General features: G+C 49.8%; 10 protein-coding genes across 10 annotated transcripts; 5 read left to right on the top strand and 5 right to left on the bottom strand.

The window, feature by feature from the left end:
• Positions 1 to 1,077: 1,077 nt before the first annotated feature.
• Positions 1,078 to 2,475, bottom strand: N7511_006984 (HSP70/90 family co-chaperone CNS1; the record flags this gene model as incomplete). Its single annotated transcript, XM_057129361.1, has 3 exons — positions 1,078 to 1,793; positions 1,849 to 2,121; positions 2,181 to 2,475. 3 exons carry the CDS (start codon positions 2,473 to 2,475, stop codon positions 1,078 to 1,080), a joined length of 1,284 nt encoding a protein of 427 aa, XP_056983917.1.
• Positions 2,476 to 3,171: 696 nt separating this feature from the next.
• On the top strand, positions 3,172 to 4,379 carry N7511_006983 (3-isopropylmalate dehydrogenase; the record flags this gene model as incomplete). The annotated part of the gene is made up of 3 exons (XM_057129360.1): positions 3,172 to 3,643; positions 3,693 to 4,116; positions 4,166 to 4,379. The coding sequence occupies 3 exons, from the start codon at positions 3,172 to 3,174 to the stop codon at positions 4,377 to 4,379; spliced, it is 1,110 nt and encodes a 369-aa protein (XP_056983916.1).
• A 502-nt stretch (positions 4,380 to 4,881) lies between these two features.
• Positions 4,882 to 5,499, top strand: N7511_006982 (uncharacterized protein; the record flags this gene model as incomplete). The annotated part of the gene is made up of 1 exon (XM_057129359.1): positions 4,882 to 5,499. One exon carries the CDS (start codon positions 4,882 to 4,884, stop codon positions 5,497 to 5,499), a length of 618 nt encoding a protein of 205 aa, XP_056983915.1.
• A 647-nt stretch (positions 5,500 to 6,146) lies between these two features.
• N7511_006981 (peroxidase) lies at positions 6,147 to 7,157 on the top strand (the record flags this gene model as incomplete). The annotated part of the gene is made up of 2 exons (XM_057129358.1): positions 6,147 to 6,253; positions 6,350 to 7,157. The coding sequence occupies 2 exons, from the start codon at positions 6,147 to 6,149 to the stop codon at positions 7,155 to 7,157; spliced, it is 915 nt and encodes a 304-aa protein (XP_056983914.1).
• Positions 7,158 to 7,697: 540 nt separating this feature from the next.
• Positions 7,698 to 10,550, bottom strand: N7511_006980 (uncharacterized protein; the record flags this gene model as incomplete). Its single annotated transcript, XM_057129357.1, has 1 exon — positions 7,698 to 10,550. The coding sequence occupies one exon, from the start codon at positions 10,548 to 10,550 to the stop codon at positions 7,698 to 7,700; it is 2,853 nt and encodes a 950-aa protein (XP_056983913.1).
• A 1,203-nt stretch (positions 10,551 to 11,753) lies between these two features.
• On the top strand, positions 11,754 to 12,507 carry N7511_006979 (40S ribosomal protein uS13; the record flags this gene model as incomplete). Its single annotated transcript, XM_057129356.1, has 3 exons — positions 11,754 to 11,757; positions 11,886 to 12,051; positions 12,210 to 12,507. 3 exons carry the CDS (start codon positions 11,754 to 11,756, stop codon positions 12,505 to 12,507), a joined length of 468 nt encoding a protein of 155 aa, XP_056983912.1.
• A 779-nt stretch (positions 12,508 to 13,286) lies between these two features.
• cp3 (carboxypeptidase C PRC1) lies at positions 13,287 to 14,994 on the bottom strand (the record flags this gene model as incomplete). Its single annotated transcript, XM_057129355.1, has 2 exons — positions 13,287 to 14,452; positions 14,505 to 14,994. 2 exons carry the CDS (start codon positions 14,992 to 14,994, stop codon positions 13,287 to 13,289), a joined length of 1,656 nt encoding a protein of 551 aa, XP_056983911.1.
• A 430-nt stretch (positions 14,995 to 15,424) lies between these two features.
• On the top strand, positions 15,425 to 16,484 carry N7511_006977 (guanine nucleotide exchange factor SDO1; the record flags this gene model as incomplete). Its single annotated transcript, XM_057129354.1, has 2 exons — positions 15,425 to 15,491; positions 15,544 to 16,484. 2 exons carry the CDS (start codon positions 15,425 to 15,427, stop codon positions 16,482 to 16,484), a joined length of 1,008 nt encoding a protein of 335 aa, XP_056983910.1.
• A 457-nt stretch (positions 16,485 to 16,941) lies between these two features.
• Positions 16,942 to 18,434, bottom strand: N7511_006976 (tryptophan synthase; the record flags this gene model as incomplete). The annotated part of the gene is made up of 2 exons (XM_057129353.1): positions 16,942 to 17,607; positions 17,652 to 18,434. 2 exons carry the CDS (start codon positions 18,432 to 18,434, stop codon positions 16,942 to 16,944), a joined length of 1,449 nt encoding a protein of 482 aa, XP_056983909.1.
• Positions 18,435 to 21,242: 2,808 nt separating this feature from the next.
• Positions 21,243 to 21,884, bottom strand: N7511_006975 (uncharacterized protein; the record flags this gene model as incomplete). The annotated part of the gene is made up of 2 exons (XM_057129352.1): positions 21,243 to 21,553; positions 21,605 to 21,884. 2 exons carry the CDS (start codon positions 21,882 to 21,884, stop codon positions 21,243 to 21,245), a joined length of 591 nt encoding a protein of 196 aa, XP_056983908.1.
• Between the last annotated feature and the right edge of the window lie 1,092 nt (positions 21,885 to 22,976).

Raw genomic sequence — 22,976 nt, 5'->3', positions numbered from 1 at the left:
AAAGTTGTCGATATTTGGTATGAGCACAAGCTTCAATCTTTTACCCAAGAAGAGATGCCCGAGCTCCTTTTATAGTCTTGAACAGAGCGCCATGTCAAATTGTCAGGGTCGTGATTTAGATATTTTCAGCAGCTGCCCCGGCGCTAGGCTAGCCAGTTTCACATTGATCGCAACAGCCATTCGGGCCGCGAGCCCGTGGCGTAGCTGTCGCGGCCATTTCAACTAGTCAAAAGGGGTTGTTTAGCTCTATTCATATTTGTTCGACTCGATATTATAGCATGATCTCATGCAAGGTGAAGGTACTAAGCGGTAGTCAGGCTGGGGTAGAATAATCGTCACGGAGCGGAGCTCCACATATGCAGAACAAGCGTCCGGAGGGAACGCCGTATTTTCTTCACGGCAAAAGAGAAAATGGGCCCCTGAAGAGACACCGTGCAAATTGGAGGTGAAGTTGAAGAGGGCTAAATGCACGGCTAAATGCGTCTTCTCCACTTCAACGAACCTGTCGATCCCTTCCTTGATTGTATCTATAAGTCGGGTTCGGTTCACTGGTTGTTATTGCCGACATTAGCATAATGTCAGTGGGCAAGGACGGTGGCATAGTTTCCAAGCTATGCATATACCCCTCACTTGACATTAGAGCCTATGATGGCCTGAGATGAGCCTGTATAGGAAACGCAGGGCTTCGAGTATACTACGATCCGATATGAGCCCAGGCTCCATGACAGTGGGACTCTAGAAAAACTAGACTATCAAAAGGGAAATATGCTTCCGGAGGTCGCTGCCTCTGTGATTGAGTCATATCTATGTAAAGCCAAAGATGCAAATATGTACATGAACAGACATCTTGAGGGGTATCAGCCGCTTGAATGTGGTTTTGCATGAAGTAAAACCAAGATCAAATGGTAAAGCGTGGCTAGGCGCCGCAGTGAAAGCAGATCAGTTCACAGTCCCAAGGCAGAAATTTTCGTCTCTGCCAGTGCCATGATAGGGGTTTGCATCTGGACTTTCACTGCAAGCTAGTGGCGATCGAGAGCTAGGTGGAGGGGAATCATCATATGTGACGAAACGTTCTGTTCAGCCTGTCTTGCGAGCCTTCATATCGGCAATAAATTTGCCAGTCTTGGACAGAGGCACAACGAAAATGCTGACAAGCTCGTCCACAACCTCAACCTTGCCGCCGGAGAGGATCTGCAACAAGGGAAGTTTCTTGCCGGCCTTGATCAAACCACCAGTGACAGTTTGCATGAAGCATTCAACATTGTTGATGTTGTACTCTTTCTTGGTGTCCCATGGCAAGGGGAAAATGTACTCCAGGTGATCGACAATGGAGTTCATTTCAGAGAAGGACTTGACAAAGTCAGACTGCGCCTCCATGGGGTACAAGAGAACAGCCGGGAACTCGATCGTGCTTTCTGGCGACAAAGGGTCAGGGACGAGTCTGATCTTGGCGTCTTCCATGTCGGGAGGCTGCTCGGTCTTGCGGGTTCTGATTTGGCGGGCGCGCAGAGCGGTGCTAAGAACCATGTTCTGCTTGCGCAGCCTTTCTTCCTCAGCCTTCTTCCTAGCGGCAGCACGCTCCACAGCGGCCTTGCGCTCAGAAATTTTCTGAGATGCGGTCTGAAGGGACTTATTCTCTGGGTCAATGGCCAGACCACGGTTTGCGGCATCCTCGGCCTCGGCAATCCTGTCGAGCTTGAACAGAGCCATAGATGAGCGGTAAAAGGCCTTGACGTTCTTTGGGTTGACCTTGAGGGCGGCAGCGCAGTCGAGGGTACAAGCGCGGTAGTTGCCTGGAAATATATAAATATTAGAAAAGCCCGTCAAAAACCGAAAAGTTGTATATACCTAGTTCCAGGTTGCACAGGGCTCGGTTGATGTGCGACACCTCTTCCAACTTGCGCAGCAATGCCTCCTCAGCCTTGGGGTCCTCTGGTTTTTCCCACTTGTTCTCCTTGGCAAAGATAACAGCGATACTCTTGGTATAGAACTCCTTGGCATCGATCCATCGAAGCTCCGACACGGCCTCGTTACCCTGTTCCTTGAAGGTTTGCGCAACCTCAGCCTTGGTACCTTCGTTCTGCATAGCCTGCAGGGCGTCCAGTAGAATGTTCTCGCCCTCTATAAAATCCGGCTGTCAGCTTGGTCCATTCACCCTATTGGACTACCACGAAACATACTCTCGTCACCCGCATTTTCAATATCGGTCATGAACAGCGGAGTCTGGTTCATCATTTTGAAGAGCTCCTCTTTCGAATGCGATTGGACAGCCGCAATGGCCGGGGGTAAATCAGGTGCATTAGGATCGGTCTGAAGGCGCTTCAGACCCTCCTCATTAATCGGGAAGGGAAGATCGTTGCCAGGTGCAAAGGCATCGAAGCCGGGCTGGGGAAGACCCTGGTTTACTGCGGGTGGAGCATCGTTGAGATTGAGCGACTCATCAAAGTCATCCGGAAGCTCTTCAATTCGCGACATTGTGAAGTGATACCACAGCCAACTGAACTTTTGGAGATTGGAGATCTTCAAAAGCTTAGAAATGATATAATGCCCGCCGAGCAAACAGTGCAAACCAGAGGGGAGCAATTGAGCCCTAGCCCTAACACCAGATTGGGCTTAAGCTCTGTCTTCCACGTGATAATGCTAACTGCTTTCGGTATTCTCTATGCCTGAGGCCTAGATCTATACTTCCAAATCATGCGAGTTAGTTACACTCCGAGATGAAGTTGGTTAGCATGCGTCAGTTGCTTATTGCTTTGTTCTAATTTACAACCTGTTCAGTTTCCCCTACCTTGACGATATCATATATCATACGACTATATGCATAGTGTACTATTTTGTCCTTGTCAGTATACAGTAAGCATACCCTAATAGGACGAGAGCAGTGATCAATGGTGCCAGGTCAACCATTACCATTCTCCCCGGGATCCTATACAACTCACATCCTAGAATAAACCCTACCATTTAGGTCTCAATGTAGTCGGACAGTTCCTCTGCATTGGTATGACATCGGCGAATGCCCGACCAACCCTAACCCCGCATAAGTCGGATGAAACCCCGAGTTCCGATGTAGGCTGTATAAAGTTGGGCATATCAAAGAGGAGATAGTATATCCAAGTCAACTAGGCAATACAGATTCCAACAAAGTACAACAGAAACAGAACCACCGAAACAATGACCAAAGCCTTTAAAATCCTCATTCTCCCAGGCGATGGCATCGGCCCGGAAGTCATGACAGAAGCCATTAAAGTCCTTAAAGCCTTCGAAACACCAGAACGCACGTTCGAACTTCGCCAAGAGCTGATAGGAGGCTGCAGCATCGACACCCACGGTAAACCAGTAACAGACGAAGTCAAACAAGCTGCTCTAACCTCCGACGCCGTCCTCTTCGCCGCCGTCGGAGGACCCAAATGGGATAATGCGCGACGTGGACTCGATGGCCCTGAAGGAGGACTACTGCAGCTGCGCAAGACACTGGATATCTATGCAAATCTACGCCCGTGCTCGTCTACCTCACCGAGTTCATCGATTGCCAAGGAGTTTAGTCCATTCCGGGAGGATGTGATCAAAGGAGTTGATTTTGTTGTGGTGCGGGAGAACTGCGGTGGCGCTTATTTTGGGAAGAAGGTTGAAGAGGAGACCTATGGTGAGTTTGGATTCCTGCCGGCGCATATACACGATCTGATGTTCTATAGCGATGGACGAATGGGGGTACTCCGAAGCCGAGATCCAGCGTATAACTCGTCTCTCCGCCGAAGTAGCATTGCGACACAACCCTCCTTGGCCAGTGATCTCTCTCGACAAGGCGAATGTGCTGGCCTCTTCTCGACTTTGGCGTCGCGTGGTGGATAAGACCATGGCTGCTGAGTACCCGCAAGTCAAGCTGGTGCACCAGCTTGCCGACTCGGCCTCGTTGATTCTAGCGACGAATCCACGATCTTTGAATGGTGTTATTCTGGCGGATAATACATTTGGAGATATGATCTCCGATCAAGCTGGGTCGATTGTTGGTACTCTTGGTGTGTTGCCGAGTGCCAGTCTCAATGGTCTCCCTGGTGATAAGATGCTGCAGACGAGACCGTATGGATTGTATGAGCCTACACACGGGTCTGCTCCAACGTATGTATACACCAAAGACAAGTGAGAGTGGTGGTTCTAATATTCTTAGTATCGCCGGTCAAAACATCGCCAACCCTGTTGCAATGATCCTCTGTGTTGCGCTTATGTTCCGTTACTCGCTGAGCATGGAAGCAGAGGCCCAACGGGTGGAAGATGCTGTGCGAAATGTGTTGGATTCTGGACTACGAACCCCTGATTTGGGTGGTAAAGCTGGAACTGATGAAGTGGGTGATGCGATTGTGTCTGCACTGAAGCATATGTGAAGACAGAAAGGACTTGAAGTGAGGTTTCAGCCTGAGTAGGATACGAAGGAATGTCTTCAGTTAATCCTCTCAAAGAGCGGGCACATTGGTTAGAGCTTTCCCAACAAAGAATGTGTGTCTCAACGGGCTCAAATGGAGGTAGGAAAGTATTGAGGGGATTGCTTCACCCTACAATCCTTAGACAAACAATTATATCCTGTTTCTTTGATAGAAAGGATTATTTGAAAGACAATGTTTGCTCCCTGGGATGCGATGAAAGACTTCAGAATGTATCAATCTCTATAGTAGAGATCTTTAGATGTTTTGAACCAGCTTCTTCCTGTCACATTTATTGGTGCGTTATCGCTCTCCTGAAGATTTAAGAAACTGGCAATCCCAAGCTCTTTCTCAAAATTCAGCAACAATACCTGGCGACTTAGCAACACAACTGCGCTTGTCTATGTCCAAGTCAGCTAGACTCGCCTTCAAACCCTCTTCAAAGACCTGAGGCTCAACACCCAAGATGCCAACCGAAGAGCCAGAAACCTCTCCATCTTCCCCCCATACACCAAACCCAGAATCATCGCCGGCATTACCATTGATTCAGCGCACAGAAAAGTCGCCCACCCCTACAGCATCCCTCGATGAAGCCAAACTACCGGGATCCTGTGCCCTCCGCCTCGAAAACCTTGAAGCTCAATCCTCCCAAGGAAAAAAAGAGCCCATGCAGTCAATCGCTCAAGATATCTGCACAACGTTTACCTGCATAGCCAAATACGCGGAAGCAGGAAAATTAGAAGCCCAACACACAAACGTGATCGATGACGTGATCAAAATGATCCGCGACACAGATATTAAAACCCGCCACCGACTGGAGAAGCAGGAGCGGCGATTGCGAAGAGAGCGCGATTGGCTACGAATGAAACATATCAAGGTAATTCGGGAGATCAATGAGATGTCGGGGGTGTACCAGAAGAAAATGCGAGACTTGAGAGACAAAGTGCGCGATTTGAATCGTGAGGTTCAGCAGTTAAGGGCGGAGAGGGGATTGTTGATGGCAAAGATGCGTGCTGATGCTGTCGATCAAGATGCAGATGCAGATGTTGATGAGAAGTTTGAAGTTGATACACAGAGAGTTTGAGTTCTTTGTTGCGTGTTTTGCTTGACCGGGTTATTCGGATTTTTGTCCTGGGAAATCCCCGCATACCTGTGATACCAGGGTTGTATCAACAATTGTCTTCCATCTGTAGAGGTAATTTAGTGAAGTCATTTCCAGATCCTATGAGCAGTATATCTTTGATCTGCGATTTAGTCCATGTAGATGGTATCACAATGTGATGTCCATCGGTATTTGACTTCCGAGGTATTGAGCTCGCGGCAATTGATAGGCAAATGCCTGAACCCGGAGCACAAGTATCAAGGGCCCGGCCCTTGTGATTCAAGCCGAGCCCGAGCGAAGACCGGAGCATGATATAACATCTGTGAAGCGAATTCACCCGAAATCAACAGAATACCAGTGATCAACTGATTATTGCCATCGACCGAAGGGACCTCGGCTGCTTTGAAAAGGCGCGAATTGATTCGGCCCGCTGGATCCACCGTCACTCCGCGCATGTGGACGAGTTCTGGAGAAGACCCTTTTCTTTTCAAATTTCCCTGGACACTCTTCAGATCCCCTTAGCATTCTCTTACTTTCCTGAGCATCATTTGAAGCGACCACATCTTCTTGTCATTCCCGATTCACCTTTTCAAATTCAAATCTACCCCGGACAGGGCTCTCGGCCGAGAATGACCATCCACGACTATGAGGCAGTTCGCAAGGACATCGCCGCCCAACTGAAGAAGCCTGATTATGACGATGGCAGTGCAGGACCCGTGTTCGTGCGATTGGCATGGTATGTGACCCCCAGGATTGGTCTTGCTTTCCCCGGTCGGGATCCCGGAGCAACAGCCGAACCCACTCGGCGCAACGGCTAACCCGGTCCTCAAAGGCACTCCTCCGGCACATACGATCTCGAGTCCGACACGGGTGGCTCGAACGGCGCTGGTATGCGATACGAAGCCGAAGGAGGTGACCCCTCGAACGCAGGTCTGCAATACGGACGGGCATTCCTAGAGCCTATCAAAGAGAAGCACCCATGGATCACCTACTCAGATCTGTGGACACTAGCCGGCGTAGTGGCAATCAAGGAGCTAGGTGGACCAGAGGTCGAATGGCACGGCGGACGGACAGACCTGGTAGACGACTCCAAGGTGCCACCACGAGGTCGGCTACCGGACGGCGCACAGGGCGCCGATCACCTGCGATTCATATTCTACCGCATGGGCTTCAATGACCAGGAGATCGTAGCGCTGGCAGGCGGTCACAACCTGGGCCGATGCCACGGCGACCGCAGCGGATTCGAAGGACCGTGGGTGACGAACCCGACGCGGTTCTCGAACTCGTTCTTCAAGTTACTGCTGCAGCTTGACTGGAAGCCTCGCAAACTGGCGACTGGTATGACACAGTTTGTGTATGAGGACCCTGATGCCGAGGAGGATGAGGAGCCGTTGATGATGTTGCCGACTGATATGGCATTGTCGACGGATCCGTCGTTCGCGCCTTGGGTGCAGAAGTATGCTGATGATAAGGATCTCTTCTTTGATCACTTTGCCAAGGCGTTTGCGAAGCTCGTTGAGCTTGGTATTCAGCGGGATGCTAAGGGTGTCGTTACCAACACTGACAACCGTCTTGGTGGGTATGTCTCTGCCCCTAAGAAGAGCAATACACCCACGGGCCCGCCTAGAGCGCGTCTGTAGATTTGCTTGCTTTCGGATGATTTCCCCAATGCGTTGGATCTGGATAGTTTGTCTGGATATGTAAATAGATTATAGAAGTTGTTAAGGATGTTTTATTTCCAATCTGGATTCAAGTCAATCCATCTAGTAGACGGAACCGATGAAATGAAGATGAAGTAAGATGCAAAAGAGTTTGAAGAGAAGAGGAGAAGAGGAGAAGAGAAAGGAGTCCGGGGTATTGCGGGGGAACTCGCACCGTTAGGTAAACATGGTAACATTTGCAGAGTTGTACAAGTTGGCAGAGTTGAGTACAGAGTATATTTAATAGGAGGCCTGTGATTGGTAGATACCCCGGTCGACTAGTATATTTCATGTTTTGGAGGGTTATTTCAACGTTTTTTCAACCTTCTGTTTCACTTTGCAAAAATAAGAGCGCAAGCATCAAACCCTAACGGAATAGACAAGCAGTTATGAACATAAAACACGAGTAAAACCCCCAATGCAAACGTCGAGGCTGAATACACTTGATACAATACTGACATGAGCCTTCTCTTGCACCATCTATTTTTTTCTACGAGAGGGCTGAACTCTCCTCGGGCCAGAGTCCTCTGGGCTGCTCCTCTTCGTGACTTTTCTTGGGTTTTTGTTGCCCCCAGCCTTTTTAGGGGCCGCCTTCCTGGGACTTCCATCGTTAACTCTCTTAATTGCTCGAGGTTGACGTGGAGTTGAATGCGCCTCATAATCCTCATCGTTATCATCCTCATCCTCCACCTCGGAGACCTCCGGGGTCACCTCAGGGGCCTGGTTCTGGGCCTTACGGCGATTTCGTGGTTGCGGCTTCGTAGTTGCACTACCTGACATATTGGTATCCATCATCATAATATCATCATCTGCATCTCTCTGCTTTGTCCGAGATCCAGGTTGGTGATTCACGTCCATCGCGGGGAAATCCAAAGCGCCTTCTTCGGTAGGTTGACCCTGCGGCCAGAGATTCGACACATCCGCAAACCAGCTCGGGTCCTGCTGTGTGAAATCGAGTGCGCCGTGATAAGAGTCAGGGTTGACAGTGTTGTCGCTCCGTAGCACAAATGCAGGGGGAGAAGTGAACCCTGTATTGGGCCTTGGGTCCCGATATCCAAGCCAATTAAAGGCTGGGTAATTGGAAGGTTGCGAAGTGTTACTGGCTAGTAGCGCAGGGTCAAGCAATGAGACATCGATGACATTCGGATCAAGAAATGCTGGGTTGAGGTTCTCCCAGTTTGTGATATCGGGAACCAAGGGCGCACCGAGAGATAGAATGTTGGAGAAGTCCAATGACTGATTTGGTGGACTGGGGACTTGGTCCTGAAGAGAATCGTCAAGGTCCATGCCAGTGAACGGAGGAAAGGCAGTGAAGGGCTGCGCAAGCCCAGGCAGGACGCGAGTCCAAGGATCTCTTTGAATCGGGGGAACAAATGAGCCCCAATGAGGGTGGTTTTGTAGAAGCTCTTTATTCTGTGTTTTGAGAAGGGTCATCTTCTGCACAGCCTCGAGAGCTACTTTGAGCACATCCTTCGCAGGGCTCATGATCTGTTCGTAGAACACCAGGGGAATTGCAGCCCCTTGGCACCATTCTAATGGGACTCGATTGTTCTTATTGAAGCCTGGAATTCCTCCGACTATCAAGCCGTGATTCAGCTGACTGTCGTACATACAAACGTTTCCTGTGTCGTATTCACCACGCTTAGTGTCTGTCCAGTAGACACGAGCATGGTCTTGGTAGATATAGACGCCACCAAGCCAACGATACCGTGCTTTCTGGGGTCTGTCACCATAATCGATATACTGGAACTCAATATCTTTGGTATGATCAAGAACCTTTGTCCTTCCATCAAAAGTCATGGTCAAACGTAGTGGAAGTTGGCCAACCTTCCTCTCGCTCCGAATATTGTTTTGACCACACGATTGACACTTGCTTTCTTTTCTGGAGTAAAAGCATCGCTCAAGCAAATTGGAGACCTCAATTCCCCTTTCGTCACCCTTGCGATAGGCAGGCATCACGCAGGACCCCTGGTGGGAGACGACAAACACACTTGTACGTGTACACCTGCAAGGAACGACTCGCTCGGCGTGAAAGAATCGAAATTGAGAAAAGCTCTTGGTGCCCTCTGCCCATATAACCCATGGTGGGGTCGGTGAACCCATTTGTAGACTGGGATAATTCTCGCAGAACATCTGAAAGAATATATCGCGCTGGGTGCGAGAGTTTTTCTCATCCAAGACATCCCAAGCCACATGGGTAGTCTCAATGAAAGCTTTCTCGATGTCTGTAAAATTAGCCTGCCGGTTGTTATAACGGTCGATCTTGGTACAGCCAGCATCCATCAAAATGCCTACTGTAATCACGGCATCAACGGAACAAGAATTACCACTCCAGATGGGACCACGGCCGCGAAGAGGATAAACAAGGCCATTTGGGTCCCATGCGAAAGTCACAGGATCCAACCTTACGTTGGCTGTATTATTGAAGGTTCCAAGCTGGGTGTTGGACAGATCCTCAATTGACCGGGCAGTCAATTTCGGAGGAGGTGCAGTGCGAGTTGGAGCACTGGGATCACGCTCCAGGTCGGTGTACGCAATCTTTATCAGGGCCCTCTCAATGACCTCTGTCACATTTCTGGGATCATATGCAGATGAAAGAGCCGTGTCAACAAGAGTATCGACTTGCTGATAGTCAACAGGGGCTGTATTAAAAAGTGGACTGAGGCTAGGGTCTGCAAAGATCGGATCGTCCCACTGACGGATGGGAGCAGCATAGATAGGAACACCGCTGCCAGTGCCTATAGGTTTTGGTCCTCTATAAGCAGGAGCACCAGGCGAAAGCTTTCGTCGTTGCTGGTTTTGGCTGTCCGGTTCAATGATGTTCGAATCGATAGGCTCTAGAAACTCTTGAAGTCTCTCAGATACCTCTTGTTCCGACACAAGTTCATTGGGGTTCACTAGTCGGTGTATCGATTGCGGTGGCTCTGCATAAGTGTCGGCTGAGAAGAGGAATTGCTGGATGTAAGCATCTGAGGTCTCGGCATGCGCATCGGAAGGACGTTTGAACCCGGGAAGGAGAGTTACGTCAATATGAGGAAGATTCCGATACCATCGGCTAAAAGGTGCAGGGCGAGGTTCGAGGTTGTATCTCATTAATCGAGGCCCACTATCTCGATTGAAGTTTAATAGTTGCGTCCAGGACTTAGGGCGATGCTGCTCTTGCATGTAATAGAACAATTTCCACAACATTTTCTTGAGATCGATAATATTGCGTCTTTTTCTGGTGTAATGAAGAGTGACGAGCTTGTCGTCGTAGTGGATTCCCCAGAAGTAATGTTTCATCACTACATCAATCTGCCCGATACCGATTTCGCGGCCTTTTGACTGGCTCATCGTAGTGCAAGTTCTACCCAAATACTTCCAATCATTTGGCGGATCCTCAAGCACCATCAAGTTAAATTTTTCAGCGGGCTGGGGGGATGCTCGAGCTCATCTGGGTGACGTGGAAAGGGGGTATTTCGAAGCTCCTCCATGATGCAATAATACGATATAAGTGAGCAATAGTGCAGGAAACTCGAACAGGAGAATAATATCAGGTTCTTTAAATACCGAGAATTGGCTGGAGTTATTGAAAAAGCAATCGAGGCTTCCCTCAACGGTGTGAGTTGAGCTCTTTAATGAAGAATGAAAGTCCTCGTCCCAAAGCTAAGGTCAATGCCATCTTCACGAGCAATACATTGAACACAGCAGGTGGGGGATGAAAGAACCCTCAGACCCAATTTCGAATCCATGGTGGTGCACCCTCAATCAAAGAAAAGAGTTGAGGACAAAGACCTCGTACTCTAGATTCAAGAGGGCGCATACTGTCGAGGGTGTGGTCTCGAGGCCAGTCCCAGAATATCAAAGAAGTTGTCGAGTAGAAATAGACATCAGTGTCCAATGTCAATGGCGTATAGATACCATGTGAACAAAGGCTACCGCATTTTAACCAGAACATACTGGCTCAAGTGCTGGACAGGATGGAGATGTCCAATCGAGGTGAGCGAAGGCATCGTAGCCACAATCCTGTGGCTTAAGTCCAGACCAGAAAGAAATGACCATTTGTTTAGTTATAAGAAGGCCCTAGGATAAACAGATCGCTCTTGCGTGTAGTCACAAAAGAGTCTCGAGTGGGAACGCGCAAAAAGCATGGCTTTGGGTATGAATGAGGAGGCGATGGAATATCCCAAAGCATTCGAGTTAAAGAATACTAATCCTTGACATCCCAGTCTTCAAAGAAAGAGCCTTATGGCTGAAGAAGTTAGAGACCAAAGAAAGTGATGTTGGAAGCGACAACAAAGATATCAGGGCTTGTGGTAAGATACGTGTAAATAACCAAAGTAGATACAGTAACATAACCAATGATACAAATAAGTCAGCTGACTTCACCTGATCTACACGCTAGCCTATCTTGGACTGGTGGCTCACAAGCGAGCCCTCGTCCCAAACGGGTTAGTGCATTAATTACCCGATCCCACAAGCAAAGTCACTCAGTTGGACTTCCTCCTCTCCATCCCTCTGTCGACAACCCATCGCGATACTCGCCCATCGCCCACCATGTGTACGTGAACACCCCTCCTTTCAATCCGAAAGCCCTCTATGATACAACACAACGAATGCGCACAAAAAAAGCGATGGAAAAGGACGACGATTCTGGAAATTGAAGGCTAACGTGCACTTCGATAACAGCGCTCGTCTCCGGCGATAAGACGAACTTCCAGTTCATCTTGCGTCTGCTCAACACCAATGTTGACGGCAAGCAGAAGATCATGTACGCCCTGACCCAGATCAAGGGTGTCGGTCGCCGCTACTCCAACTTGGTCTGCAAGAAGGCCGATGTCGACCTCAACAAGCGGTACGTTCGGACCACCCACAATCCCCTATCGAAGTTGGAATCAATCCCATATGGAAGAGAAGGAGCAAAGACATTGAAATATGAAGAATTCGACTTGGGATGGGAATTATGCAAAATTGCAAAAAGAACACACAAACTGACAAGGATCCTATCTGCAGTGCTGGTGAACTCACCACCGAAGAGCTCGAGCGTATCGTCACCATCCTCCAGACCCCGACCCAGTACAAGATTCCCTCGTGGTTCCTTAACAGACAGCGCGACATCACCGATGGCAAGGACACCCAGGTTGTTTCTAACTCCCTGGACAGCAAGATGCGTGAGGATCTTGAGCGCCTGAAGAAGATCCGCTCCCACCGTGGTCTCCGTCACTACTGGGGCCTCCGTGTCCGTGGTCAACACACCAAGACCACTGGCCGCCGCGGTCGCACCGTCGGTGTCAGCAAGAAGAAGGGCTAAACAATTCGTGTCGTTTTTTTGCCGGGGGTTCTTGGAGGGATTCCGTTATTTCCGGTGTGTTTCTATGGGCATCCGTGGGACCTTTTTCCCCGCTGGGCTGGGTATCGACCCTGGTTCAAAAAATTGAAAATGAATCATACCAATGAAATGACCTGATCTCTTCTTACAAGTAATGCACGCTTGGCTTGAGGATTGTGATTGTCGACACCACACTCCTGCCTGGTCCTCTGCGTTGTAGAGTAGCCTTCTAGACTGTTGAAGTCTGTGGGGTAGCCCTCCACTGCGGGCCTTACTGATGTCTCCATAACATCGTCTTTGCAGATAGTACACCCATCCTCCTTAGTATACACGGTCGAGACCTGATCCATGTTGGGCTGTGTTTGTCAAGAGAGGAAGATTGAAGTTCTTTGAACACGCTGGGACTCTCATCCTTTGTGAACCTCCTATCTCTTCATAGTTTTGTCGTCAACGACTTAACAGAGGGTTTGGAGTGACATAACTAGCTACTTCTCTCTATTTTAATATTTTACTTAACAATTCATCACACTAATTTAATACTACTTCTTACTACTTGGTTCATGCTGTCAAGTTTATCAAGGTTGATTGATTCAAAGTTGTCTAGACGTATATACTAAACAGCAAGCCACCAAATTAGGCGCAACTAATAGATCGGGTTGCAACCTCAGATCAAGTGTCAAATTGTATGCAAACAAACAGTAAGATCAACAACACTCGGTGTAACGATAACTCATTGACGCCTTGTAAGAGCAATTAGGGATCTAGTACCACTCACCACCAATCCAGCGGTTGAAGAACTCCAGACCAGCCTCGGGCTGATCCATGGGAACCATGTGGCCAGCGCCGAAGATGCGGGTGAAGGTGAAGTTGCCGTGGGTCTTGATCTGACCGATCTTCTTGCCAACGTGCTCGTTTTGCACGATCTTGAGGTCCTCGAGCTCAGCAGCGGCGAACTCCTTCTGGCCGGGCCACTCAAGAGCCTCGGACCAGGCCTTGTTGCCGAGCCAGTTGCAGATGAAGTCAGCATCACCAGCGTAGATCAGAACGGGGATCTGCTCAAGGATTCCAGGAACAAGGCGGTGATAAGGCTTGAACCAGTCACCGGCGAAAAGGAAGTTACGGTTGATGTCGAAGTTACACGAGTCGTAGCCGTCAACCTCAGCACCGACGGCGTCACGAACGCTCTTCTGGCCGAGGTACTCGCTGACATAGCCCATACCCTTGTAGCAGAGGTTGTTTGAATCCTCGCACTTGCCGCGAATGTCATAGACGTTTTGACCAGTGCGCTGGTAAGGTCCAAGCATGGCGTTGTTGCAGTAGATGGAGGCAGGGACACAAACCCAGGGGCTCTCACTGTTGTAGCAAGACTCGATCATGCTCTGGCAGCGGCCCAGGGCGTTGTCCATAGACTGGCAAGTGCTCTCGTCGAGAACAGCGGGATAGCCACCGTCACCACAAGCCATGGGGCGGTAGTACTCGTATTGAGTGAGACCATCGGTGAGACCGTTGCCAATAAGAACAGACTTGAGGTTGATGTTGCGCTTCTTGTGAGCGAGAATCTCAGAAGCCATGACGGGAATGTAATGACCAGCGTAGGATTCGCCAGCAATGTGGAAATCCTGCTTGGCGTACTCGGGGAACTGCTTGAAGAACAGAGTCAAGAGAGCGTAGACATCCTTGCCAGCAGCAACGGTGTCGCTGACGGAGGAGCCACTGTAGGAGTAGCCGACGTTGATGGGCTGGTCGAGGAAGATAACAGAGGCATTGTTATTCCACGAGAAGTCATTGTAAATAGGCTTGATGTTCTCGCCAATGGAGCTAGGTCCAAGTTCCAAGAAAAGTCCAGTGAGGGACGAGCAACCAGGACCGCCGTTCAACCAGAGGACGACGGGGTCATTTGCTGGGTCATTGCGAGACTCAAAGAACCCTTGAGAGAGTTAGACGATCATACGCACTAACAAAGACATTTTCAAACTTACAATAGAACAAGTGCTTGTCCTCCTCGTTGTCGTCCAGATAACCACTGTACTGCTTGACGCCGGGGTCAATGCCAAGAGAACTGGGGTCAACCTTCTTGACACGGAGGTCATAGGCCTCTAGTCTACCATCAATTTCACGCTCCTTGGTGCCATCGGTACTAGAGACCCAGATGTCCTGGACTTCGGCGCCACTGACGTGGTGATCCCAGTGGGAATCGGGACGGCGAGTGTGCTTCTTGGGCAAAGACACCATGGGATTGCCCTTCAAGGATTCCGGGAAAAGATTGGAGACCTCCTCCCACATCTTGCGAGCTTCACCGGAAAGAGTCTTAAACTCCTCCTGGAGGTGCTCTAGGGGCTTTGAGAATACATCGGCACCCTGTTGGGCAACGTTCTGCGCAAACTCCTTGTGACCTCCGAGAACTTGCTGCAGGCCAGGGGCGGCCGCCGAAGCGGCACCCACAAGAAGAGTGGTCGACAGCAGTCTCATTGCAGCTGTGCTTATTCTCACAGAAGAATGATGGTTCTGCTGGGTGGATTGATGGAAAGCGGGTACCTTGGGGTCTGGGGTCAGGCAGCTCTTATCAGTGACCGATCTTATGTGTAGCCTCTCTCCAAGAGATGGCGAGTAGGATCAAGGAAACACAACTCACCGGTACACACTAAAGGATGATAATTGAGATGAAGCTTCAGGATACAAGACAGGAGCCTGTGAGGAGAAGAGGAGGCAGGGAATCCCCGATGACGCCAGGAGATAAGCAGGTCCCGGGACCTGACTCAGCCAGTCACGGGAGGGGTAAGCGGCTAAGCCTTTTTCGGAAAATTCTTTCGATTGTCAGCGTGGACTGGAAACAGGTGTTGGCACATCTTCTCTTCATATCGTTTTTGAGATACCCCTTCGCGGCTACATTCCATTCAGGATGCCTATCAATCAACCCTCCAACCAGATCAAATTCACCAACGTTTCCGTGGTGCGCTTAAAAAAGGGTAAGTGCGACGAATCACATTGTTTGATCTAGCTAAGTTTCTCTCCATCTAGGCAAAAAGCGCTTCGAGCTTGCCTGCTACAAGAACAAACTTCTTGAATACCGATCCGGCGCCGAGAAAGACCTTGACAATGTCCTTCAAGTCCCCACCGTCTTCCTCTCCGTCTCTAAAGCACAAACTGCCCCGTCAGCAGAACTAGCAAAGTCCTTTGGTGCGGGTACACCTCGAGAGGAGATCCTCCAAGAGATCCTCCGCAAGGGCGAAGTGCAAGTCGGCGAGCGTGAACGCAAAGACATTCTCGAACGAGTAGAGAAAGAAGTCCTGGACATCGTCTCGGGTCGCCTAGTCGACCCCACCACAAAGCGCGTGTACACATCAGGCATGATCCACAAGGCTTTGGACCAGTTGAGCTCAGCCAGCGGACAGCAAGCACAACAGGCCGGTGAAACAAACGGAAACAGCGAAGAGAAGACAACGCAACCAAAGAAGCCAATGTGGACGGGAGTTTCGTCGAACCGGTCCGCGAAAAGTCAAGCACTGGATGCTATGAAGGCTCTCATCGCTTGGCAGCCAATTCCTGTGATGCGGGCCCGCATGCGTCTTCGTGTGACCTGTCCTGTGTCATTATTGAAACAATCTGTCAAGGCTGCTCCTGGGGCAGCCCCAGCCAAAGACAAGGAGACACCCTCAGGTGGCTCTAAGAACAAGAAGGGAAACAAGGGATCGAAGAAGGGAAAGCGTGGTGATGACTCGGACATCGAGGGTGGGTCTGACACCGAGGCTGCACCCAAAGCCCCCGGTACCGTCAAGGATAAGATTATGTCGCTGATCGAGTCGATCGAGTCACAAGAGGTTATTGGTGGGGATGAATGGGAAATTGTCGGTTTCGCTGAGCCTGGTGCATTCAAGGGATTGAATGACTTTGTGGGTAACGAGACTCGCGGCAGAGGCCGCGTTGAGGTTTTGGATATGTCGGTCACGCATGAGGATTGAGTGGCCATTGCTCTACTGGGCTGTACATGAATACCGATATGACTGATGATAAAAGTTCAAATGAATAGATTGGTTTTTGCCAGTACTGCCATCCACTGCCTAGTATATGAGTAGATGCAGCCAAGCCCTAACTTGGAATAGCTGAAGAAACTTTACCGAGAAAAAGCAAAACCTGCATATCCAAGAAACATATGAAGAGAGTGCCTACTACATCAGCAGAGCCATATAATTGTTGGAGAATGAAGTCAGATAACAAAAGAACATAACAAGTCTGATATATGACCGAGACAGGACCTGCCAGTATATTGCAGGCCAAAAGTATAGTACAGCACATGCAACCAATATAGACAAACAAAAAGCCCCATCGCCATAAACAAAAGATGCAGATATTCACAGAAAACACAAAAGAAATCATGGCCGTGACACATAACAGACTCATCAGCTGCGAACCGCAAACTCAGACCGCCAAACCACGCATGTCGATGTTATCACATCCAGTCACCATCAAAACCACATTCTTACCCGGACCAAGTTCTCTCGCCAGACCAATAGCCTTCGCCACTGCGTGACTCGAGTCCAGGCCAGAAAGGATACCCTCGTGGTGTTGAAGGGTTTTGAACCCGTCCAGGGCATCCGCGTCGGTAGCCGTTGAAATTTCAATCCTGCCAGAATCCTTCCAATGAGCCACCTCAGGGCCCACAGTCGACAAATTCATATCTGGTGAGATGGAATGCGAGTCAAGTATCTGGCCCTCATTCGTCTGCAACAAGAGCGTGCGGGCACCTTGGAGAACACCAAGCTCACCATCTGTCAGGGCACCTGCCATGGCAGCCTCGACGCCAACCAATCTGACAGACAAATCATGCAGAAAGGGCCTGAAGAGTCCAATTGCACCACTTCCACTCCCAACAGCAGTGACGAGGGCATCAGGCTTACAGCCAACCTCCTGCATCTGGGCCGCGACCTCCTCGCCTAGGAGGCCTTGGAACGTGCGAGCCAGGGTCGGCAGCGGACTGGGACCCACAGGGCTACCCATGAGGTAGTATGCAGACTGATAGTTGCAAACCGAATAGCGCAGGGCCTCGGTGATGGCAGCACGCAGGGAGCCCAAGCCAGAGGGGCGCTGGCGGTGATAATCTTAGCGCCGAGGAGCTCCATCTTTCGCACGTCGTCGAGTTGCGCATTAGCGTCATCGGCACCCATGACAATCACGCAGCTGAGACCCAGCCTCGCGCACATTGCAGCGGTAAAAGTGCCATGTTTGGCAGAGGCGCAATCAGTAACGACCTCGGAGCGGCCCATTCTTCGAGCCAGTAAGAGTTGCCCGACGATATTGCGGGCCTTGTGTGTTCCGTATTCATTTTGATCTTCACGCTTGAGCCAGATTGTTGCACCGCCGGCCAGACTGGTCAACTTGCTAGCCATGTGCAGTTGGGTGCGCCGGGAACCCTGGAACGTGGCATACTCGAGCCAGAAGGAGGGATCTGAGACAGTGGCCTCGAAGAATGAGGTCAGCTCGTATAAGAAACCCATGATAGATTCTGGGGCATACCGGCCCCCGTAGGAGCCGTAGCCGTCGAATGAAACCTGTGGGGCTTTCAGGGTTCCATCTGCTTGCAGGATTGAAATATACGGTGTGATCAAGTGAGTGGCGGTGGACTTGGCGAATGTCTTGGGCAGGGGGGTATCAGAGGCAATTGAAACTGTTGTTGCTTCTGTTTCTTCGTCTGATGCGTCCGAGGAGTCTGTGTGTGTGCTGATATTGCAGGACGGGGGTATCGAAGCCCTGGGTTGTATAGTGGTATGTGTTTGTATAGAGGGGCTAGCAATGCGTGACTGAAACCTCGCCGGTGCTTCAATCATACGAATGACATTATGTATATCTGAAGCATCGGTGGGCTCGCATGGCTTAGAAGAAAAGCAAACAAGACGGCGCAGAGATCGAAGCATGATGCCCCACGGTATAGATCGAAGCAATTGGTTCAAGACAAGATAAATATGGAATCAAGGTTCAGGAATAAGAGATAGAATGTTTGATCGGAGGTGATTCTATAGAAGCCATGCATCTATGAGCATAGAAATCGAAGTAGAGGACAAACATGGGATGGGGATGCATTAAATATAGCGTGAGCGCCTGTACTGTATCTCTGGGTCGTCAGGCTCTCTGGAAGCTCGGATCTTCTCCCTGCAATACTTTTGGGGCTGTGATTACTCTTGCCTAGATTGGGGATTTTCCTTGGTTGTTGGTCTATATGGCTCCGATTTCTTCCAGGCTTTCCATGTTTCACTATCCACTAGTAATCCTTCCTCTGATATTATGATTGATCTTCTTGGCTATATGATCAATCGTCTTTTTACAATATATGCCCAACGCCGCACTATACTCGATACGGCTCTCATATTCCAAATTTCCAGATTCTGGAAGCACCGGTGTGTTCGATTTCTGGTTCCGAGGAACAACCTAGATTCCACTGATCGATCTGGGTTCCGGTTACCGATGTGCTGGGTGGGACTTGATGATGCTGGTCTCATGGTGAAGACCATTGAATAATGCTGTCTTACAATCACTTTGTTTGCTAAATTGACATGCACGAACATCGTCAGACATGAACGCCGATCCTATCCAGGAACCGAGGGACATATGCTGTGTCACTCTTCCATGAACCCAACTCTTGGTACTCTCTCTTCACCGTTATGCGAACGCCTCTTTGTCTTCCTTGAAGACTGCAGGTCGATCACTTTGAAATGTTCCGTTCACTAGTCTGCCATTGAGCGCTTTCGGTCTCGGAATCCCACGTAGATCTACTTTGGTCATCTTTCTGAATCAACATCTAGCTCAAAGATTTTTTTTAAATCCCAGAGATTCTTCAATGTTACCTCGCAAGTCTTTTAGCCAGCATTATCCATTGTTCAAAACAGGTGGTTCTTTTCATTTTCAAGACGTGGCTTATCATGTGATGCTATTAGGCTTTCTAACAATAATTCCTATTAATTTGGTTCCTGTATGTCTCACTCAGAAGGAAGCGCCACATAGAACTATATGCTGTTGCTCGTATCCGGTGAGAAGTTCTTTAAGGCTAGATCGAGGTTGGAATGGATTTACAGGTGGATCGTCAGAGATCCAAGGATCAATAGCTACCTTCCTTGTCGGGTTATGTTTTTTGACTTTAATTCAGAGTGAGGCTGTTCATACGAGTCTTATTCATCGGTGAAGATGATGTGATCCATACGTTCCACTCGGAGAGGGTGTTCATGTATACTGTACTGTACAGTCGACGCCACGTGTGTCAATCTGACACTTCGTACCGGGTATGAGGTAAGATCTTCAACTAAGGCAGACGTAGATCCACAAACTATCGCGGACCGCTGGGCCGGGTCGTGTTGTCTTCCAAAAGATGACACCCTCGATTTCGGGTTTAGGGCGTACGGTGTCATGTGACCCGCAATGGTACTTATGTCGGTCCCACCCTCAGCTTGTGGAGTTGATCAGGCTGGGACTATTTAATCCGGTGACTTTTCAAGGCGCAAAGGTCCACATATTCTGGAAGTGATACATCGCTGAAGGGTTGTAGACGGATCTTCAGCTCCGGGGAGCCGGGATATAGTTCCCACTAGCGGACAATATTCTAGAAACACTCTATTGTAACCGGTGCCCAACCCAATATTACAGCAGCAGCAAAAGCTGATAGTACAGTACGCAAGCCAATCCACTCGGCTTGTCAGAGATCCCAATTCGGCAAGAGCAAAGACCAAGCTCGCTGAGTGCGAGTATCCGATATATCGATTGCCAAGCTACGCCCAAACAAGACCAAACAACACCCAAACACAAGCAGAGTTCGAAACAAGACCTATCGCAAGCAAGCACCCACAAGTCCAAGTGAAACAGAAGAGATTACAGTACAAAGCAAACCCGTCGAAGATCCTGCTTCATTTCCCCAATTATAAATAAGAACAGGCCCATCCCCAACCCAACCTCCACACAAAGTTATCTAAGCTCAACACGAAGATGTCATTCCCGCGCACAAAGCCAGGAACCAGCCACTCAGAAGTCTATCGGCAGGGATAGGTGAGACGATCGAGAAATTCATTGCTTGATTAGGGAATGCCCAGACGACGATGCAATTCTAGTGCGGGGGAGAAAGCTTGGCTTAGGCGGGGTCGGGGATGGACTTTTCTCGAAGGCTGAAAAATGAGTCTAGATCTGCGATCTGGGGGGATCTAGAGCATCTAGAGCGAGGGCTGATTAGGCTTTACTCTATATTGGCATGCGGAAACGGGACTGCCGGAAGTGTATCACATGTACTGTATATCGTGCAGGTCTATCGCATTCTTCTATATCTAGCGACCTTCTATTTTCAAGACATTGTAGACGGAAATAATGGAAACCATGGGAAAGCGGAAGATCAGATCAAAGATGGATCAAGCCAAAATCAGAATTAACCTGAGAAACGGGTATACGCTCATATGCAAATGCATGACAGGAAAGGGAGTCACGACCGGGGTGAATCCTCGCTCTCCGCGAGGGGACAAGTGGCCGGGGGGATGAAAGTGAGACAGCGTGCCGATACGCTGTCCCGGATAGTCGGGATTGTATCCGACCGTGATCCTTGGGGATCAAAGGTATGGAAAAGGGATGTTTAAAAGGGGACATCGAGTCGGAAGAAAGGGATTAAAAGAGGACAATCTCCAGGACGGCAGAAAGTAGGGTTATACAGAAAAGGGAGGTGTGTCTATACCGTGTAGTATAGAAACACCAGCCTATGCGCAGACCTGGACGGCGATCAAGGCGCGGGTGAGGTCCTCGGGGGCGAATGGAAGTTTCTGCATTCGGGGCGACATGATGCACGGGGAGAGAGCGGGCGAGATGGCGCGGACGAGGGGGGATGTATAGCGGATGGATTCCTTCTGGGCTTTGGGATCCTTGAGATCCTCAGGGATCTCGTAGATGGAATTCTCGTTGAGGAGAGTCATCATTGAGCCGCTATAACTGGAAGGGTTGAGAATCGTCGAGGACTGGGAGCCTGAGTCGATCGCACGGGGCGACGATTCCGGGGCATCGGAGTCGGAGGCTAAGCAGACTGTTAGACGGGGGATAGGTGCGAACGGGTGGGAATGCGTACCTGACGGATCCTCGTGGGGATCGCCATTGCCGGACTCCTCGAGGAGCACATCGGGAGCCGGGCAATCAGTGGCCCAGGGCGACAGGGAGACCTCCTGTGGACGAGGACGGTCGGCTGTGGCGGTGTCAAAGGACCAGGCCGCTAACCGTTTCTGGTGTTCGCGATCGAAGGGCCCGCGAAACTTGGAGGGCGGACATTCGTGGCGTCGATAGTATTCCACCTTGGGTTTCCCATCGGGTTTGGAGCGGAACACCCGCTTGACCTTCTCACGGAAGTTCATATTGAAATGTGACAGGTCCAAAAAATAAAGAGCAAATCAAATTTCTATTCAATAAGAGAATTCAAAGAAATCAATGCGGGTTCCTGGATGGTCTCTCTCTCTCAAGGCATACCAATCCCAGAGTGGGAACGGACGCGGGTGTGCAAGCACGAAGTGGTGGAAGAGAACAGGAACTGTCTGACCATGCTTTGCCCTGACAAGTATAAGGAAGAAGACAAGAGTAGAGAACGAGAGGAAATGAAGACGGTATAGAGGGGAAAAACAGGATTATATGGGGTGGAGGGGGCCGATAAGCCCCCCAGAGCGTCTCCGGTCCATATCCGGTGAAGACATTGGGGCAAATACGACTCCAGATATACTGGGGAGTCTATTGGCTCTGGGACATCTACGGTACACATGGAACATACACTGTACTGTAGCATTGGCATTGGTGCACTGGTGCATGTATACATAGGTCTAGTATCTACCTATCCTTTTCTTGCTATCAGCTGTTCTGAGGAGAATTTCTCCAGACAGCCAGACCCAGGGAACCGAGCGAGGAACACGGATGGGACGGAGGCCAGTACATGTACGGTAAAAGTACGAGTACGATGAGACACACGGTGCCTCATCCTATTCCCACCGACACCAAACACTCTGTGTACCGAGTATGGAGTCCTACATCATACTGGAGCCCATTGTGTTGGGATGATCATCCTCACACAGTCAGTGGCGCACTGCAGCAGAAGTCTTCCAGAAACCACCGGTCAGCCTCAGAGTTACATCATGAAAAGAGTAATAAAAACACGGGCCAAGATAGCCGGAGTGGACGGCGAAATCTTGTTGGATCGTAGGAAGAAACCGGGAACGGAGTGGACGCGCGACCCAGTGGGGGGCAAAACTCGGCACGTTTGTGCCGGGTGGGGGTGGCAGTAGGCTTATATAACACTTGGGGGTAGCTTTCTTCAACAAGTAGGCCGGCTGGCCCAATGGCAAGGCGCTTGACTACGAATCAAGAGATTGCAGGTTCGACCCCTGCGTCGGTCAATTCTTTTTTGTTTGTATATTGTATACCACCTACATACTACACAGGGCAGAGTATCTATTTTTTTT

This window comes from Penicillium nucicola (assembly GCF_028828085.1).
Source record: "Penicillium nucicola strain IBT 29836 chromosome Unknown utg000006l, whole genome shotgun sequence".
In the NCBI taxonomy this organism is placed as follows: Eukaryota; Fungi; Ascomycota; class Eurotiomycetes; order Eurotiales; family Aspergillaceae; genus Penicillium; species Penicillium nucicola.
Note: the sequence above shows the minus strand (reverse complement) of the source record. Positions and strands in the feature narration are given on the sequence as shown.